Raw genomic sequence first — 18,989 nt, 5'->3', positions numbered from 1 at the left:
TAATCAGAATAATTAATAATCGGAGGTGAGAGAAGTTTAGCTTTAAAATATGACCAGTGAATCTGTCTGCGTCACTGAAATAAACATACCTGACTGCACGGCTCTGATCTGAAATGCGGGGTTACGAGTGGTAATTTTTGACATATTTTATACACTTAAATGATAGAAAACTACTTAAATTTTGATCCACTGCTGGGATAAGGCACTTGTGTAAAAACGCTTGGATTATTCCTTAAAAAAGCCAGTTTCAGGACAAGCCAAAAGCAAATATATACAAAAAGCTTGAGTGTTGCTGACTGACTGCATCGTAACATGCGACATTGACGAGACGTTTAAAATATCAAAATCAAATATGTGCATGATTCTTAATGTATAGAGCTAATGTGTCGTTAGGAGAACACACGATGCCGGGAATGTGGTGGGCTTGTTGAAGTGGGAAGAGAGTGGAGACAAAGGAGAAACATGGAACAAAGCCAGTGTGAACATAAAACACCAGGAGCCATTCTGGGTAAGTCATCTGAGGAGTAAGTCTTTATTTTTAAATGTAAATATAGAAATATACAGCCAAAAAATCAGAAAACGTTGTAAAAAAAAACAAAACAAAAAAAAACAAAATGGTATTAGGAGAGTAAACAGGTCAATGTAGTAGTTGTAGTAGCAATAGTTATTTATATTTATAGATATTTATATTAATTTTTGAGAGGGAGCAAAATACAACCCGCATTATATTTTTGATTGGTTACATTTAAGTTTTGATGAGAGATTAGTAATAACATCAAAAAGGAACATTTTGCGTAAGACACCTTTCAATAAAATGCTTATTAGATTGAATTAATTGTCAAAAAGCCGTGTGTAGTCGTAGGTGTAGCAGCAGCAGCAGCAGTAGTAGTAGTGCCGGTATTTCCATTAGTAGTAATTGTAGTAGTAGTAGTAGTTCAGTGCATTATATTAACTTTGCAGTATAACTTTAATTCATTGGTCTTTTTGCAGTTTGTGTTTGTCTATCAAAAAGGGAAAAGCTCGGAGGGAGACGTTGCCCTTGACGACATCCATATCGCTCCTTCTCCATGTTACTCTGAACCTCCGATTTACCCTCCAGAGGACAAGCATGGTAGTTTATCTGCTTCTATGTTATATCACTACACTTTTTACTAGAGTATTCAGCCTTTTCGGACACTTTTCCCCTTAAAGATGAGAAACAAAACACCCTTTGCCATTGTTGTGTCGACAGATGCGTTAACCGTGGGCCTTGCTGTTGGTTTCACGGTTCTAGCTGGCGTCATCCTCTCTGTTGTTCTTTTTACTTTCATCCGGAAACGATGTCACCAGTAAATCACTCTTTTAATACAATGGCTTAATTAATATTCTGTACATTGAAATGTCATCACCTCTCTCTATCTTCTTTTAAAGGGAAAAGGACTCGAGTAATTCCGAAGCTCTTGATCAATTGTTCACTATTGATCTTTCGGACGGCAACACAGATGTAAGTCAAGATGAAGACTGCAAAAACTATGAAATACTAGTATTTGGTGTTTGAATCGATGTGTCTCTTTTTAGGATACGCAGTCTTTTTCCAACATACTCTACGACCCATCGTCACCAGCTACAACCTCATCTTCAGCTTAGAAAACATTGATACAAGCTGATATTTACATTTGTATAAACAGTCATGGAGAGTAAAAGGAAAGTAAATATATCTTCATTAAGAAAATTTCCATTTATCAATTTTGTTACGTCTTGCCCCACCTTTGTTAGATGAACATAATCAAACCATAGAAATGACAACGTAAATGTGCAAAGTCATTTTGGAAATGTGCTTCATTAAAAAATAAATTAAACTTGGCACAATTGAGATAATTTGGCTAAACAAGGTACTTAGCTATAACTATAAATTGTCTTAACAAGTAATTGTACTTGTACTTGAGTAGTGAACATCAGTTCTTCTGAGTGCAGAATAGGCTTGTCCCAGTTGGTATAAGGTCGCCCATGTTGCAGGTTTGGTTGACCTCATGAATGAACATATGTAACAGTGTTTTGACATTTTAAATTTCGCAATTGAAATTTGAGATCATTATTTTCTTTTTGTAATTGAATCATTTTATATATTTTCTGTGTTTTGGTTGTAAGATTCGATTTACTGAGTATCTGTTTCTTGCAATGTCTTGGTGTATTTATTTTGTATGTTATATATGTTTTCATGTACATGTTCATGCCATTAAATAAGGCTCTGTTATTATTTTTTAATGTATTGTAATTGTTATAGCTATTATTATTATTATTATAATTATCTTCTTCTTCTTGGTTTTGTTTTATGGCGATTGGCACTCAGCGTTTAGGTGCATTCACCCAACTACTGAATTGGAATATGAACCAGAGGTCTTTAATTTCCAACCCAAAAATAAATAAAACAACCAAAATAAAATAAAAATAAATAAAATAAAGAGAAACAAAAAAATAACAATAACTAAATTCTATTGATTAGGCCTGATTCCTATTACTATTACTATTATTATCATTATTATACATTTTATTTCAATAGGTCTATTTCTATATGACAATTTACAAGCAGCTGTGCAAAGTGTGCGTCGGATGTTACGCACGCCCGTTTCCGGTGTGGAGGCGGTAAAGCGGAAGGAGGTGGGAGCAGCAGAGCGAGAAGCAGCAGCAGCAGAAGAAGAAGCAGAAGCGCACGGACGCCTACTGGAAAAATGGGAGTGCATAAAGAAGTGCTGAGACCTGGCGACGGTAAGCGGCGTTCTACGGGTACATTTTCCTCACACGCGGTTATATTTGACGTGTGGTCTTATTGTGTTTGAACCCAGGGAGGTCGTACCCGCAGCGTGGGCAGAAGGTGGCGGTGCACTACACCGGTGAGTACGACGCCGACACACGACGGCCTTCTGCGGCGCGTGGCCCGGTGCGCACACAAAAGAACCACCCAATCCTCCGCGCTCGCCGCTCATCGGGCGTTTAAACGCGTCTACAACTGTTATTTGACTTAATCGCGGTGTATTTTTTTTTGATAAGCCATTCATTTTTTGCGCCGTTTTGGCCCATTGAACCACTTTTGGGGCGTAAGTGAGCAATCAAATCCCGGTCTGTGCGTGTTCGCCCGGATGCGCAAATGTTTCGCTGCGCCATTTAATGCGCGACGCAAGAAGAATGCGGACGAAATGATTCCTCGGGAGTTATGGTGTCATTTAAAAAAACGTGCAATCGGATTTTCTTACATTTTAATCGTTAAGTTCTGTAAAACGCATGCCAAAAAGAGCATAATTTCAGATTTTACACCATAGGTTGAACTTAAATCGTAAGTATTGTCCAACAGTAGCCTTCAGTCAACATATTTGGTTAAAAATGTGTTCGAAAGATGGAATTTATAGTTTGACTAGTCGGCTCGTTGATTACGAAATTGATCTCACTATTCATCGCACTACTGCTTTTTAGATAGAGATGTATGTTTAGTTTATCACTAAGATGAGATGAATGAGTGATTACGTACAAGCACGTGTCGTGGTTAATTAAGACTTAAAGATGAATTAATCTGTCATTATCTAATGAGGAGGGGCTTGTCCAGAACGGGATTAAGATTGTAAAAATAGGACCGTGGGATTCAAGGTAAACCTGGAACTGGGCAGGGCCAGATCTCCATCTGAATTTTTAAAGGGCCTATGACAGGTTACAATTTTATAATTTTTGACTTTATTTGTTGTATTTATATTTGTTGTACTCATTATCACAATCTAGTAGGTGTCGTGGAGAGAACGTACAAATCTGTAGGTGACAGGAAGTGATGTCATACTAGGGACACTAATTCAACAAGTTTAAAACAAAATAAAGGTGACATTAGATGAGGTAGATGAGTTTTTTCTGGGTAATTTCCTAGTGGTGTCATCAATTACGAACAGAAGGTGAAATTAAAAACCTAAACAATTTGCTATTCCGTCAAACTTTAGTGAAATTGAAAATATATTTATCTTGACTGCAATTTTGTTCAATAAGTAGTCTAGCTCGTTGTAGGCACGTTAACAGAGACCAAATACAAGTGTTAAGTGCAGATTAGACTTTAAACGTGTAATGCTTGAACAGTTAAATCACTGAGTCGTCATTTGGTTGTAAATTGCACCCGAGTTACAATCCCGTTAACTGGTATAAATGTGGACCTTTCAGGCACTTTGACAAACGGGGTGAAGTTCGACTCGTCCCGGGACCGCGGCAGGCCTTTCGAGTTCACCATCGGGCAGGGCGATGTGATCAAAGGCTGGGATGAGGGCGTCGCTCAGGTGAGTGACGCACCGTGAACGCGGAGTTTACATCTTTGTCTGGAGCGTAACTAGATTTTAACCATCTGTAATATCTACTGCTTTGATCACATTTGGTATAAAACTTGAAGGTTTTTCAGTCGAGAGTCCAAAGACTTAAAGTAACCTCCAAATCCCATAATAATATTAATCCTATTATTCAGTGAGTTTCTGCAGGATGACCCGTGTATACCTGATGCTCGTTCATCAGAGTGAAACGTCCCAAAATGTTCCTTTTTATCAAAGTATTTTACTTTTTTTGGAATAATTCTTATTAAAGTAGAAACATTTTCCAAGTCAGGCTTTTGGACAGTGTTTTATTTGACATTTTTACATTTTGTTGAACAGTTATGACTGATACAAACTATAAAAACAGTAAATCATAAACCGTACTGAGCTGTAAAAGGGAGAAGCTTTCACTGAAGAAAATGTAGTTTTATTTGCCGACACTGGTTCATTTTGTGTCGTTCCGATGTAATAATTGCACGCTCTAATCGTCGCTCACGCTGTTTGTTCTCCAGATGACGCTGGGGGAGGTGTCCATACTGACCTGCCCACCTGAATACGCCTACGGGCCCCGGGGTTACCCTCCCAAGATCCCGCCCAACGCCACGCTGCTCTTTGAGGTGGAACTCCTCAGGTGCTAAATGCCCTCGTCCGCTCCTCATTCCATCCACCTTCTGCACCGACTTACTTAATATTGTGTTGTTAATTGTGTTATTTCAATCATAATCAAGTATTTCACAATTATAACGAAGTCCGAATCTCTCCCAGACGCTTTAGGAACGTGGTAGAACGTGGTTGAGTCGACTTCCTGAATTTATTAGACGGCTATTAGTGACGTTTTTGGCAACTTCTGTCTTTTTGTCGCCAGTTCATCTGAAATATTGTGGAAAAGACCATTGTTTTTAACTTTTTTTTTCTTTTTCTAAACGTTGCTAGATTCAGTACAATGATTTATATGCCATCCACGTTTGAAATATACTTAAGTACAAACTCAACTTGTCTAAACTGTCGCTGGTAAATGCATTTGTGACTTTGTACGTGCTAAATCTGTTTTGAGGTTGACTACTGAAAATGTCTCTTTTCCACAATAAAAACCTGTGCCTGTAGTAGATTCCTTGCCATCTATGATTTTTGTATGACCTTTTTGCATCCTCTCCCAGCTCCTTTTACTATGTGGGTATTGCACATTGGATACTACCACGCCTTGTTATTGTACAAAGAGTGAATGGCATTAGATTTGAGTGTTTCTGCCTTTTCGAAACCAGACTTGTATTCGTTAGAATCAAACCGATGTGCACGGATTTGTTTTTAGTCAAAGTAAGCTGGCTTTTATGACCTTTCGCCTGCTTTTTCATGTTTTGCGTTTCGTTTTCAGTTTATTGGTCTCAAATGCAGGCACTCTTCATCTGAGTGATTCGTTGTCGCACTTTCATGTTCTACAGCCTCTCAGTTCGCCCACAGAGATGAGTGAGATGGCAGACTCGGCTGTCAATCACGCCCACAGAAGAGGGCGATATAACAATCAATGGCTGTGTGTGTGTGTGTGTGTGTGTGTGTGTGTGGCAGGGCCTTTTCATTACCCTGACTCTTCGTGACAATTGCCGGAAGAGTGAACATTGCAGTGCGTCGCGCGTAGTCTAATAATCCGTGTTTGATTGACAAATGATTAAGTGGTTGCAGTGTTTTGGTTTGTTTTTGAAAAAAATTACGGACTCGACAGCGACATCTCATGGTGAAAAAGTGAGATGTCACGCAGGTAATTCTTTTCCTTTCTTTTCAAGCATTTGGATGAAGATTTGATCACTTAAATAAGTAAACCGATCATTAAAAAAAAAAAAATGCAAAAGCAGCATGTAGAGTTGCATTTCCTCATTTATAATCTGTACATTTTGTGAATTTTAAATAGGCTTTTTTTTTTTGATTACTCAATGTTTTACGTCAAAGCTACCTTTACGCACGCGCTTTATCACGGGCCGGACGCAGAGAACGGGTCACTCTAAACCACGCCTCTGTCTCTCCTGTGTTTTGTGTCCCACAGAAATTACATCCGAGCGCGAGGGATTTTTAATAAATACACTCAAAGAAGACACGGGACTTTTTATGCGCTTTTTTTTACACCAACCGCTGTTATGACGCGTTATAATTTTGTGGGATGTGTCATTTTCACTTTTTTTCAAATAAACTACGCTCAACCTATTTATAGTAAGTACACACTTTATTTATTTAAAACAAAAATAGTGATAAACGAGGTATTGTATGCTTTTGTCGTCAGGTTCGGTTGTGGATGATTTATATATTTTTTTTAAATTGATTTCATCTAAAATGGGAACGTAAAAGTTGCTCTCATTCCATGAAATGACACAGTTTTTGATTGCCTAAACGTCACTTTCAGCAGTGTAAGAAAGTGTATATTGACTAAGGGGACAATCTGATTTGCAGTTTAGTTTATTGCCTGGTAACTTTATCTGCACGTAACTGTACGCACAGACGCGCCAAAACAAAAATCGATCTCTGTTTTCTTTTGCAAACACCAAAAGCACATTTCACTTTCTCATGAAGTCATTGTGATCCGGTTCCTCGCGGTGCGGCTCGTGTCCTGGTGCTACACTTAACACCGCGGCACTGCCCAACGTGTTTGCGCCGTTTTGACGCACACACGGCGAGGAGCGGGGGTCAGCGCAGCCACCCCGGTGTGAGTCATGCCCCTGGCCCCCGGGCGGGCCCCCGGGCGAGCGCTGGGACTGGCCCGCCGCGGAGGTGCTTCCATGAGGAATGTCAAGCGCGCTCTGGCCCCTCGGTGCGAAGAGGAAAAAGGGCCGGTCCCCGTGAGGTCAGCGCGGAGCGGGGGGAGAGACCAGGAGCCGTGGAGCGCGCGCTCTGCCGCTCTGCCCTGCACCAGGGCGACCACCTCACACTGTGGAGAGGGGCACACGCTGTCGCTGTGGCGGGACGTTTAAAGACTCAGGGACTTAAGACCAGAGATGATAAACTATAATATGATATAAAGCACTTTACAGCTGATGAAAGTGCGACACACGAAACATAAAGCGTCATCACAATGCAGAATAAATAATAATAGGCCATTAAAACATAGGAACAATAAGACACAAGTCAGTGTTAAAAGCAATGTAAGATAAAGTACATCTTGTATATATATATATATATATATTTATTATTTTTTGATATATTTTTTAAGATTTACACAGACTCCATGGTATATATATTTTGTGTGGTAATAAAGAATACATTAAAGCGCTTTGAGTACCTTGAAGGTGGAAAAGCGCTATATAAATACACTGTAACAGATAGTTATTTTTAAGTGCCAATTCTTGTATTAAAACAGCTACATGAATAACACTGGTGCATGTCTTTTCTTGTACAGATGTAGCAGTGCCATCCTCTGAGAGCCCTAGACCCTGGACTCACGGTCGGACTGTCGGGAACCACCACAGGGACCAGACCAAGGACCAGACCAGGGACCAGACCAGGGACCAGACCAGGGACCTGCTGCTGGAGGAGAACCACAACACCAGCACACATATTATAGTAAGATACAGTTTGGGGCATTGTAGTAGCGGTCTATATCCCACGGACAATACACATATAAGTTTAATTGATGTATTTGTTCATTATTGGCTCGAGCCATTCCATGGAATGGAATGCGACGAGTCTTTGTTCTTGCCTGCATGGTTTCTAATTATCATTATTATTATTCATGGTCATTTTGCCACAACTCGGGCCTTTTTAACCCTCTGAACATTGATGAATGTCCCACATGGGGACAAAGACACTATCGGCTCGGCCCGAACTCCAATAAAATGGAGCTTGCGAGAACGCCTGTCACAACAGTGCCGACTATTTGACATTGAAATTGAATAAATATTCAATATATATTCAAAAACATGTTGATATTCTTTACGGTCTCTGCGTAACACGCCCTCAAAAAAGGCTTAATTTCCTGTTTTTTCAAGGACAAGTCACATCTAATGGAATTGATCTGCGGAGCTCATATTTCACCCATTGTGTGAAAAACTCCACATTGTTTAATTTGTTTGAAACTCATGGTTTATATTCTCCTCGAGACTCCATGAAAAAAGTGCATTGCAGATATTGTGTATTTTCACAATTGGCCAGCAGGGGCGCAATGAATGCCTTCACTTCCTCTTCCTCTTTTATTTTGATGGGACATTTCCTCTCGTGCCGTGGTCTTAGCTTTAGCATTAGCATCAGCGTTAGCATCAGCATTAGCAGCAGGTCTCTGTTGCTAGGTGACGGAGGAACAGGAAGGAGGGGATACAGTCTAAAGAATAAAGTCTGAAGAATAAAGAATTAAGAGAATGCCGTGTCGGGGCAATTGCGATCAAAACACGGTTGCACGCGGCTTTAATTCATTTTATTATTTTCTTTTAGTATGTTATAACATTAAAAAAACAACAGTAGATACAAAAATAGCTGTAAAAAAGGCTTATATTAAAGCTCATGAATAAAATGAACATATATTTAAAGACGTGAACAGTTAAACGAACAAAATTGACATTCCTGCTCTCCTTTCTGGATTAAATAGACCATTGCTTACTTATTTTATGGGCCAAAATCGTTACATTTCACGTTATTATTCATTCATTTGTTCCCTCAGAATGTTGATCACGTCTACTACACGTCAAAGATCTACGGTCGTGCAGACGCAGCGCGAGCAGAGCTGTGGGTGAACTTCACTGAGCTTCAGGAAACATGGAGGAACCGCGGCTCTTTGCCAAATCTGCACCGACATGCAGAGGTAAGAGACTGTACAAGCTTTTCATGGCATTTTTTAAGTACTGAAATCACAATAAGACATGCAAGTTACATCCCAGACACAGCATTAACGTTACCATAGAGACAGGTGCACAAGAAAAGCTACATAGTGCACTGTCAATGACTTAAGAATAGATGATTGTGTAGAAAACCCTCCAGTTGGGTTAGACTCTGATAGTTAAGTTGATCTGCTGAATTATATATTGCAAATAATGAAGTGTAAACAAGGTGTAAACAAGTATTTCGTTTTATGCAGCCTAATGTTAAGCTGATGGTCTTTTCAGAGAGTGCGTCTTTCCTTTGACTTCCCTTTCTACGGTCACCTCCTGAAGGACGTTACCGTGGCCACCGGCGGTAAGGCTTTTCCTGAAATCGTCGCGCGTTTTGTTTTTTCTTCCATCAAATCAATCGTTTTGCCAGGTTTCATCTACACCGGAGACGTGATGCACCAGCTGCTCACGGCCACACAGTACATCGCTCCTCTGATGGCGAACTTTGACCCCAGCCTCTCCCGAAACTCATCGGTGATTTACGTCGATAACGGTAAATGAGAGGAAGCTATTCAATTCAAAGTGAGGGAAAGAATGTGCCGGTATCTGACGTTTAGGGTCTTTGTGACTTACTATGCTTGCTCTGTAGCTATGACTGTATTGTCCCCGCCAAGTAAACAAACAAACAAACAACCCAGCGTGTGAATAATGGGCGTCTTCTCCCCAAAGGCACGGCTCTGGTGGTGCAGTGGAGCCAGGTTCACCTCCAGGACAACGCCGGACTCGGACCCTTCACGTTCCAGGCCGCTCTGCACAAAGACGGACGCATCGTGTTCGCGTACAAACAGGTATCGTCGCTCGAACTGGAGCGAAAAGAAGGACCAGAACTCATTTCATTACAATGACATCAGATCATAATGGTTTGAAGTGCCAGGGGCCACAGTGGGGCGACTAGAGGAAGGGTCATTGTGCCCTTTGCCATTGTGCAAGACTCTTCACCCACAGTGTTAGTCTCCATTTCTTCATTGAATCTGCATTTTGTTCCACTTGGATTAAAAAGATCTGAATACTGCTCCATAACATCCTCCAGGTTCCTTCAGGGCCTCTTATTGAACATTATTTGTTTTTCAAACTGACTTCACTGACTCTAAATCATGTAACATGGGCAAACGTTTGTTCTACTCATTCCTTTTCCATCGCTCAACCAAAAGCAGCGAGATGAATTCTCACGATTTTTGTGAGTTCATAAACTTTTGAGAATCCAGTGATTCATGTGTCGAACTCAATTCAGAGCGAGAAACAGATCAAGGTTAAAGGCGTGCACCAAAGGCACGTTCTCACAGACGCACATTCTCACATTCTCACATTCTCACGTTCTCACAGTCGCACATTCTCACGTTCTCACAATCGCACATTCTCACGTTCTCACAGACGCACACTCACGTTCTCACAATCGCACATTCTCACGTTCTCACAATCGCACATTCTCACGTTCTCACAGTCGCACATTCTCACATTCACACAGTCGCACATTCTCACAGTCGCACATTCTCACAGTCGCACATTCTCACAGTCGCACATTCACACAGTCGCACATTCTCACAGTCGCACATTCACACAGTCGCACATTCTCACAGTCGCACATTCTCACAGTCGCACATTCTCACAGTCGCACATTCACACAGTCGCACATTCACACAGTCGCACATTCACACAGTCGCACATTCACACACACGTTTACCCTGTGGTCACTAGATTCTGTTGTTGCTTTTAAGGGTCAGCTCCAAACCTTCTTATTCAGTCAGGTCTTTTTACTACACCTGCTTTAGGGACTGATTTAACTGTATATCATTGTATGCGTATTGCTCACTGTAAGTTTTTGTGTTTTACTATTTTATTCTGTGTTTTTGTGAGGCACGTTGTGACTTTTGTCTGTGAAAGGTGCTGTACAAATAACATTTATTCACTTACAATACAAACACACTTTTGCGTGTAGATCCCGGTGGACATCAGCCTCATCAGCACCGAGCAGCATCCTGTCCGAGTGGGTTTGTCCGACGCTTTTGTGGTGCTGCATCAGATTGAACACATTCCAAGTGAGTTACAGTTGTTCAAAAATATTCAAATACAGTTATATTCTTATAGGTCAAAAAATATATTCAGATTTCTGACATTTCTGACTTAAAGTACGGTGTTAACATTACTTGGTAGGATTTGTGTGGATAGTATTATTGAGGCTGAAGTCAGGACCCAGTGAAGTGACAGTATTTGGAGCAAAATCATTTTATTCTCTTTATAAAAGTGTAAAACGTTTCCGTGTGGAGGTTCTGCCATGGGCTCGTCTCCATAGAGATGGGGTTGCATTACCTGAAATGTTCCACAGTGTGAGATGAAGCTTGTCCGTGGAGTCAAGACAATACATGCATTAAATAATAGAACAAATGCAAGCTAAGTTTAATGCCATACTGTGGAACGTTCCAGGCAGTGCAATAACAGTTCCATGGAGAGCAGAAAGGTTTCATAGTGCATCTTTAAGTTCCTGTTGATTCTTCAGACGTTCGAAGGAAAACCATCTATGAATACCATAAAGTGGACATTCTCAAATCCTCCATCTCAAGTTGCTCTGGAGTCGAGATCGTTCCTCTTCCAAGTAAGTCCTAACCTTAAAGTGCTTTAAATAAATGCTCAACTATTATTAAATACATATATACAAATGAAACAAATGATGTTCCTCTAGCTTGCCTCCAGTTCTCCAGCTGTGGCCCGTGTGTCTCTTCTCAGATCGGATTCAACTGCAGCTGGTGCAGTCGACTTCAGAGGTAAACCGATAAAGGAAAATCAAAGTTATATTTTCAAATTCATGCCAGCGCAAAAAACACCCAAACACGAGCACAGACTTCTCATGGTCCTTGTTCACACAGTTTAACTATACGTTTTTCTCTTGCTTTTCCTTCTGGGTGTTTCTATTACAGTGTTATAGTTTTGATTAATTATTTAGCAAACATTTCAGATGTTTTAGTCTAGTTATTTGAGCAATATAATACTTAAATACAGTGAAATACATTGGTGCTCAAAAGGAGAAGGCAGAATATTGATGAACTTATAACAGCCACTTGTTGTGTGGTTGACGCACTTGTCCCTCTCACTAGTACGTTTATTTAGAGTGCTTACGTTCATTACAAATACCCGAGTGCATGCTGTTGTGTATAGAGAGACAAATCTTACCCACAATCCTTTTCACACACGTGTACTTTTCCCCCGTCAGATGTTCCAGTGGTTTTGACCGTAACCGCCAGGACTGGGTGGACCACGGCTGTCTGGACGAGGTTTGCACCTTTCACTGACTCTGCACTAAATCATTCAGCAGCAAACACAGCTCAGAGTTTAGACACCGGGCCAACGATGGGTCAGCACTGGGCCAACACTGGGCCAACACTGAGGCAAAACTGGGCCAGGACTGAACCAACACTGAGGCAAAACTGGGCCAACACTGGACCAACACTGAGGCAAAACTGGGCCAACACTGGACCAACACTGAGGCAAAACTGGGCCAACACTGAGGCAAAACTGGGCCAGGACTGAACCAACACTGAGGGAAAACTGGGCCAACACTGAACCAAAACTGGGCCAACACTGGGCCAGATCTGAAGGAGCACAACTGTGTTCGTATGGACGCAGTTCAAGCACATTTGACTATTCAAAAGGTTGTTTATTTCCATGAATTATGCTCCTAAATTTACATTGAACAGGTAAAATTAATGAAAGGTCCAGTTGTGTTCTATTTGTGATTTTTATTATTTTATTATCGATGCCTGCTTAAATGTGCACCTACCTTTTACAATCCTATTTCCATCCATCCATCTTCTGTCGCTTTATCCGGGGCCGGGTCACGGGGGCAGCAGTCTGAGCAGGGACTCCCAGACTTCCTTTTCCCCAGACACTTCCTCTAACTCCTCCGGGGGGGATCCCGAGGCGTTCCCAGGCCAGCCGAGAGACAGTCTCTCCAGCGTGTCCTGGGTCTTCCCCGGGGTGGGACATGCCTGAAACACCTCCCGAGGGAGGCGCCCAGGAGGCATCCGGAACAGATGCCCGAGCCACCTCAGCTGGAGGAGCAGCGGCTCTACTCCGAGCTCCCCCCGTGTGGCCGAGCTCCTCACCTTATCTCTAAGGGAGCGCCCAGCCACACGGCCGAGGAAACTCATTTCGACCGCTTGTATCCGCGATCTTGTTCTTTCGGTCACTACCCAAAGCTCATGACCATAGGTGAGGGTAGGAACGTAGACCGACCGGTAAATAGAGAGCTTTGCCTTTCGGCTCAGCTCCCTCTTTACCACAACGGTCCGATGCAGCGACTGCATCACTGCAGCCGCTGCACCGATCCACCTGTCGATCTCACGCTCCATCCTTCCCTCACTCGTGAACAAGACCCCGAGATACTTGAACTCCTCCACTTGGGGCCAGGACACCCCACCCACCTGGAGAGGGCAAGCCACCTTTTTCCGGTCGAGAACCATGGCCTCAGATTTGGAGGTGCTGATTCTCATCCCAGCCGCTTCACACTCGGCTGCAAACCGTCCCAGTGCATGTTGCAGGTCCGGGTTTGATGGAGCCATCAGGACAACATCGTCTGCAAACAGCAGAGATGTGATCCTGTGGTCCCCAAACCGGACACCCTCCGACCCCTGACTGCACCTAGAAATTCTGTCCATAAAAATTATGAACAGAACCGGTGACAAAGGGCAGCCCTGGCGGAGTCCAACATGCACTGGGAACAGGTCTGACTTACTGCCGGCAATGCGAACACAGCTCCTGCTCCGGTCATACAGGGACCGGACAGCCCTGAGCAAAGGGCCCCGGACCCCGTACTCCCGGAGCACCCCCCAAAGGACACCCCGAGGGACACGGTCGAAAGCCTTCTCCAGATCCACAAAGCACATGTGGACTGGTTGGGCAAACTCCCATGAACCCTCGAGCACCCGATGGAGGGTATAGAGCTGGTTCAGTGTTCCACGACCGGGACGAAAACCACTCTGCTCCTCCTGAATCCAAGGTTCGACTATCGGTCGGATTCTCCTCTCCAGTACCTTGGAATAGACCTTACCTGGGAGGCTGAGGAGTGTGATCCCTCTGTAGTTGGAACACACCCTCCGGTCCCCCTTCTTGAACAGAGGGACCACCACCCCGGTCTGCCAGTCCAGAGGCACGGTCCCCGAACGCCACGCGATGTTGCAGAGACGTGTCAACCAAGACAGTCCTACAACATCCAGATACTTTAGGTACTCAGGGCGGATCTCATCCACCCCCGGAGCCCTGCCACCGAGGAGTTTGCGAACAACCTCAGTTACTTCAGCTTGGGTGATGGATGAGCCAGCCTCCGAGTCCCCGGTCTCTACTTCCTCTTCGGAAGACGTGACTGAGGGATTAAGGAGATCCTTCCACCGTATTTCTTCCACCGTCCGACGACATCCCCAGTCGAGGTCAGCAGGCCTCCACCCGCACCATAAACGGTGTTGGTGAGACACTGCTTCCCCCTCCTGAGGCGCCGGACGGTTTGCCAGAATTTCTATGGTGCCGACCGATAGTCCTCCTCCTCCCAGGCCCGGGTTTTTGCCTCTGCGACAGCACGAGCCGCGGCTCGCTTGGCCTGCCGATACCCGTCGATGACCTCCGGAGACCTACAAGCCAGAGTGGCCTGATAGGCCTCCTTCTTCAGTCTGACGGCATCCCTTACTTCCGGTGTCCACCACCGGGTTCGGGGGTTGCCGCCACGACAGGCACCGGAGACCTTGCGACCACAGCTCCGAGCAGCCGCATCAACAATGGAGGCGGAGAACATGGTCCACTCGGACTCAATGTCCCCAACCTCCCCCGGGACATGGGAGAAGCTCTCCCGGAGGTGCGAGTTGAATACCCTACTGACAGAGGGCTCCACTAGACGTTCCCAACAGACCCTCACAATGCGCTTGGGTCTGCCAAGTCTGTCCGGCTTCCTCCTCTGCCAGCGGATCCAACTCACCACCAGGTGGTGATCGGTTGACAACTCTGCCCCTCTCTTCACCCGAGTGTCCAAGACACGCGGCCAGAGGTCTGATGACACGACAACAAAGTTGATCATTGACCTCCGGCCTAGGGTTTCCTGGTGCCATGTGCACTGATGGACACCCTTGTGCTTGAACATGGTGTTCGTTATGGACAATCCGTGGCTAGCACAGAAGTCAAATAACTGAACACTGCTCGGGTTCAGATCGGGGAAGCCGTTCTTCCCGATCACCCCTCTCCAGGTGTCACTGTCATTGCCCACGTGGGCGTTGAAGTCCCCCAGTAGAACAATAGAGTCCCCGGTCGGTGCACTGTCCAGTACCCCTCCCAAGGACTCCAAGAAGGCCGGGTACTCTGCACTGCTGTTCGGACCGTAGGCCGCCACAACAGTGAGAGACCTGTCCCCCACCTACTTACTATTGAAAAAAATAAGTAAAAATACAGTCAAATCAGTACAGAAAAATAGCCTCGTGACTCCCATATCCCATATTAGCCTGAACTGTATCACAACTCATAAGATTAGTAAATCATTTTCTGTCACAATGTTTTGTCATTTTACCTTGATAAAACTGTTCCTGTTTTCCTTGATTTGAATCACTTCTTCTGCTATAAACGTGATTATTAGAAAAGCCCCACAGTTTTCCCTCCTTTGTCGTCCAGAGGCGAGGCCCGCGGTGCGTCCAGGCTCCTTCAGACTCCTCCGGCTCGCTCGCCTCCACACAGACCACCACCTCCGCCCCGTCTGCGGCGGGACGGCACCGGGGGGCCACGGCCGACCCCCGAGACAACACACAGGGAACAAACAACGCCTCGCACAGTGACACGGGCCAGAGGATGAGCTCGACCAAACAAACTCCCACTGCAAACGCCCGTACGTACAAATATGTGTCAGATATCAGTATTAGATCAGTGGAGTATTTGTGTTTTATGTATTGTGACATCCCCCTTTATTTCTTTATCTTTCACCTTCTGTTTATTATCCTGTGTATTTTATTCGTGGGTTTCAGACTCTTGGACCGCTGCCTAAAGACCTAAACATTTTGGAAGCTGAAACCCACGAGTAAAGCTAAAAATAAATACCTTAAAAAGCATACATTCATACCATGAGCAGGGTCGCCTCTCCACAGATCTGACCTGTAACTTGGCCTTGTGGCGTCACCTGCTCATCTCCATGGAGAAAGATACATTTGATCCCGTACAGTGAGATATTCGGGGCAAAGCAATGTTGCACATTTAAAAAGGTATAATGTGCGTCATGTTTCAGATGTTTTTACCTGGTTTATGGTTAAAGATGGTGGTAATTACTGGGACGATCTGCACTGAAGAAAAAAAGAAAATGGGCTTGAAGTTCAGTGACTTCTCAAATGAACAAAGACAGTGTACAAACGTGACAGGAATGATTTTTGCCAGTTTAAAGGTGCTCAAGACATCGACACAGCCAGTTTGTGGAGCCAACCTCAGAGAAATAATTATGAGGTTATAATTTCAGATTTGGATGCATTTTGTTTGGGAAGTTGTAAATTGGCCATCATGTAATTTAGATGTAATTGCCAGGCCAATAATTGATATATTGACTCAATTATAGTGTCTTCTTGGTGTAAAACAATGGCTGAACAGCAGGGAGAGGCTGGTCTTGAAGTGTACAGGAGGTTTCATGTTTTACTAATCATTTCTTGGTTTGGGGAAATAGAACCTGTGAGGTTAATATTTAGCATAGTTTTGCATCAGTTAAGTGTCAGCTTGTGGAAGAAAAAATACAAAATTACAGTAAGTTTACAATCCAAATGGGACGTTTTACACACACAGGCATTTTTCTCCTGGCAATTTAGACATACATTTAGCAAAATAAATAACTAATTTGTCTTAGTCTAATCATAATTATTAGGTTTAGGCCCTTGTTAAGCTCATAGTTGCTAGGTAACAGGAATGGATTTACCTCTGTGTGTCACATGTCCAACCTGAAAGTACAATTATAAGCTTAAAAACATGTAAAAATGTGTAACAACGTTTTTAGTCAAAATGATGTTAATTATGCAGAATGAGTGGTCTAACCTGTCATATGCACTGAAAGTTCAAGACCCAGGTTTAACCCTCATTAAACCCCCTCTCTGGTCCAGGTCGTAGTGAGGTCCCGGATCAGGTCCAGGTGGGTCTGGTGGTGGGCGTCGCCATGGGGACCGTCGTCATAACATCAGCAGTTCTTCTGTCTCTGTACGTTTACATCCACCCGACCTCCAGCCTCAGCCTGTTCTTCATAGAGGTAAAACCTTCTGTCCAGCTTCTTTAATACACTTAAATATCACTTTATCTAATATTTATCTGCTAATCATCATTAGACCTCACATTTTAAGATAAACCTTTATTTGTCAATGGTGAAATCCAGTGTTGCAACACAGAAGAGGGACATAAGTATAATAATAAAAACAGAGCTTTGTTATTAAGATTATAAAAGTTATTTACAATCTTAATAACACTCTTATTTACAGCTGTTATATGGACAGAAAATATTGCACCGGGGATGATTGACATGTCACAGTATTGCACATGAATTATAAAAAGCTGAATGACACATGTTCAGGGCTAACAATGCTTGTTGAGGAGAAGCTAGATTTATTTTCTATTTAATTTAAGTTATCAAAAAAAAGTAAATTTAAAACATTTTAAAATGCTTGATTTATCTTTATTTGCCCCTGATTAAGTTTAGATGAGCTGCATCTTTTCTCTGATATGGCCTAATTATTTAGTCATTTTTAGATGACACACATATTTAATCAGTTAACACTCGCCAAAGCCCCAACATGTGAGATTGCAGACGAAAACAGACTGAAATAAAAGTATTTACTTCATTACTTCATGTGTTTTTATTGCACACAAAACCAAAACGTTCACCCTTGCTGTGAGCGGGCTTGCCTCTCCACAGACCCGACTCGTGCCCGCAGTGCTACTTTAGCCTGAAGTTCTTACATGACATTATTTGACCTTAACCCTGTATGCTCGGCCCCCTCAGCGTCGCCCGTCTCGCTGGCCCATCCTGCGTTTTCGCCGTGGCTCCGGTCGCCCGTCGTACGCCGAGGTGGAGCTCACGAGCCGAGACCCGGACAGCGGCGCCATCGACCCCAAACAGGCCTTCATCATTGCAGACCGGCGGGAGAGCGAGCAGAAGGAGGGATTTGTAGTCTCAGACCAACGGGAGCGCTTCCTCCTGTCTGACAGCTCCTGACAAAAAAAGAACTACAAATCCCAGCATGCTTTGAGAGGCTGAAGGATCCTTCTCTACGGAGTGCAGAGGCAGTGTGCACTAGACTGGAGCGTTCATCGAGTTTATAACCTCTGTGAGGGAAACATACATGCAACATAAGCTTTGTACATAAAGACAACAGTCCATCCATTTTCTACCGCTTGTTCCCTTTCGGGGTCACGGGTGACTGGAGCCTATCCCAGTGACTTTGGGCCTTAGCCGGGGTGCACTCTGGACAGTGGCCAACTCGTCGCAGATGCTTTGCTAAACTTGTTAGCACATTTCCCCTGAGACAACAGTGCTCAGGGGAAATGTGTGTGACGCAGTTAAAAAGTACAATATGGAACCTCTCTGGTGCAGGATCCACAAACTGCACAGATGTTATGTTTGCCTGGAATGTTTTACAGTTTAACATTAAACTAATGTCTCATGGATATAACAATCAGAAACCCATGATACCAGTATTTATTATTATTATTTTCAGCCAATTAAAATGTCTGTAATTGAACAAACGCGAGATAAAGTAAAGGGTGGAGTAAAAGTAAAAGTAAAGTAAATTTAAGTAAAAGGTAAAGTAAAAGTAAAGGGTAAAGTAAAGTAAAGGTAAATGGTAATGTAAAT

General features: G+C 43.3%; 3 protein-coding genes across 3 annotated transcripts in view; all 3 read left to right on the top strand.

The window, feature by feature from the left end:
• LOC140356082 (MAM and LDL-receptor class A domain-containing protein 2) overlaps positions 1–1,386 on the top strand; it is a 30,178-nt gene extending 28,792 nt beyond the window's left edge. Inside the window, exons 47-49 of the mRNA XM_072440813.1 lie at positions 394–508; positions 991–1,111; positions 1,232–1,386. Coding sequence (XP_072296914.1) covers positions 394–508; positions 991–1,111; positions 1,232–1,332 — 337 coding nt within the window. The 3' untranslated portion in view covers positions 1,333–1,386. The remainder of the gene's footprint in view (positions 1–393; positions 509–990; positions 1,112–1,231) is intronic.
• Positions 1,387–2,612: 1,226 nt separating this feature from the next.
• On the top strand, positions 2,613–5,418 carry LOC140356081 (peptidyl-prolyl cis-trans isomerase Fkbp12-like). Its single transcript, XM_072440812.1, has 4 exons — positions 2,613–2,745; positions 2,823–2,870; positions 4,171–4,283; positions 4,823–5,418. Exons 1-4 carry the CDS (start codon positions 2,709–2,711, stop codon positions 4,946–4,948), a joined length of 324 nt encoding a protein of 107 aa, XP_072296913.1. The 5' UTR covers positions 2,613–2,708; the 3' UTR covers positions 4,949–5,418.
• A 1,588-nt stretch (positions 5,419–7,006) lies between these two features.
• Positions 7,007–18,597, top strand: plxdc2a (plexin domain containing 2a). The gene is made up of 13 exons (XM_072440456.1): positions 7,007–7,223; positions 7,690–7,853; positions 8,944–9,084; positions 9,386–9,455; positions 9,522–9,644; positions 9,821–9,939; positions 11,088–11,187; positions 11,646–11,741; positions 11,829–11,910; positions 12,357–12,417; positions 15,791–16,001; positions 17,248–17,390; positions 18,138–18,597. Exons 1-13 carry the CDS (start codon positions 7,007–7,009, stop codon positions 18,348–18,350), a joined length of 1,740 nt encoding a protein of 579 aa, XP_072296557.1. The 3' UTR covers positions 18,351–18,597.
• The last annotated feature ends 392 nt before the right edge of the window (positions 18,598–18,989 follow it).

Source organism: Eucyclogobius newberryi, unplaced genomic scaffold (assembly GCF_026437365.1).
Source record: "Eucyclogobius newberryi isolate DKJ021-1_F unplaced genomic scaffold, fEucNew1.0.hap1 SCAF_12, whole genome shotgun sequence".
In the NCBI taxonomy this organism is placed as follows: Eukaryota; Metazoa; Chordata; class Actinopteri; order Gobiiformes; family Gobiidae; genus Eucyclogobius; species Eucyclogobius newberryi.
Note: the sequence above shows the minus strand (reverse complement) of the source record. Positions and strands in the feature narration are given on the sequence as shown.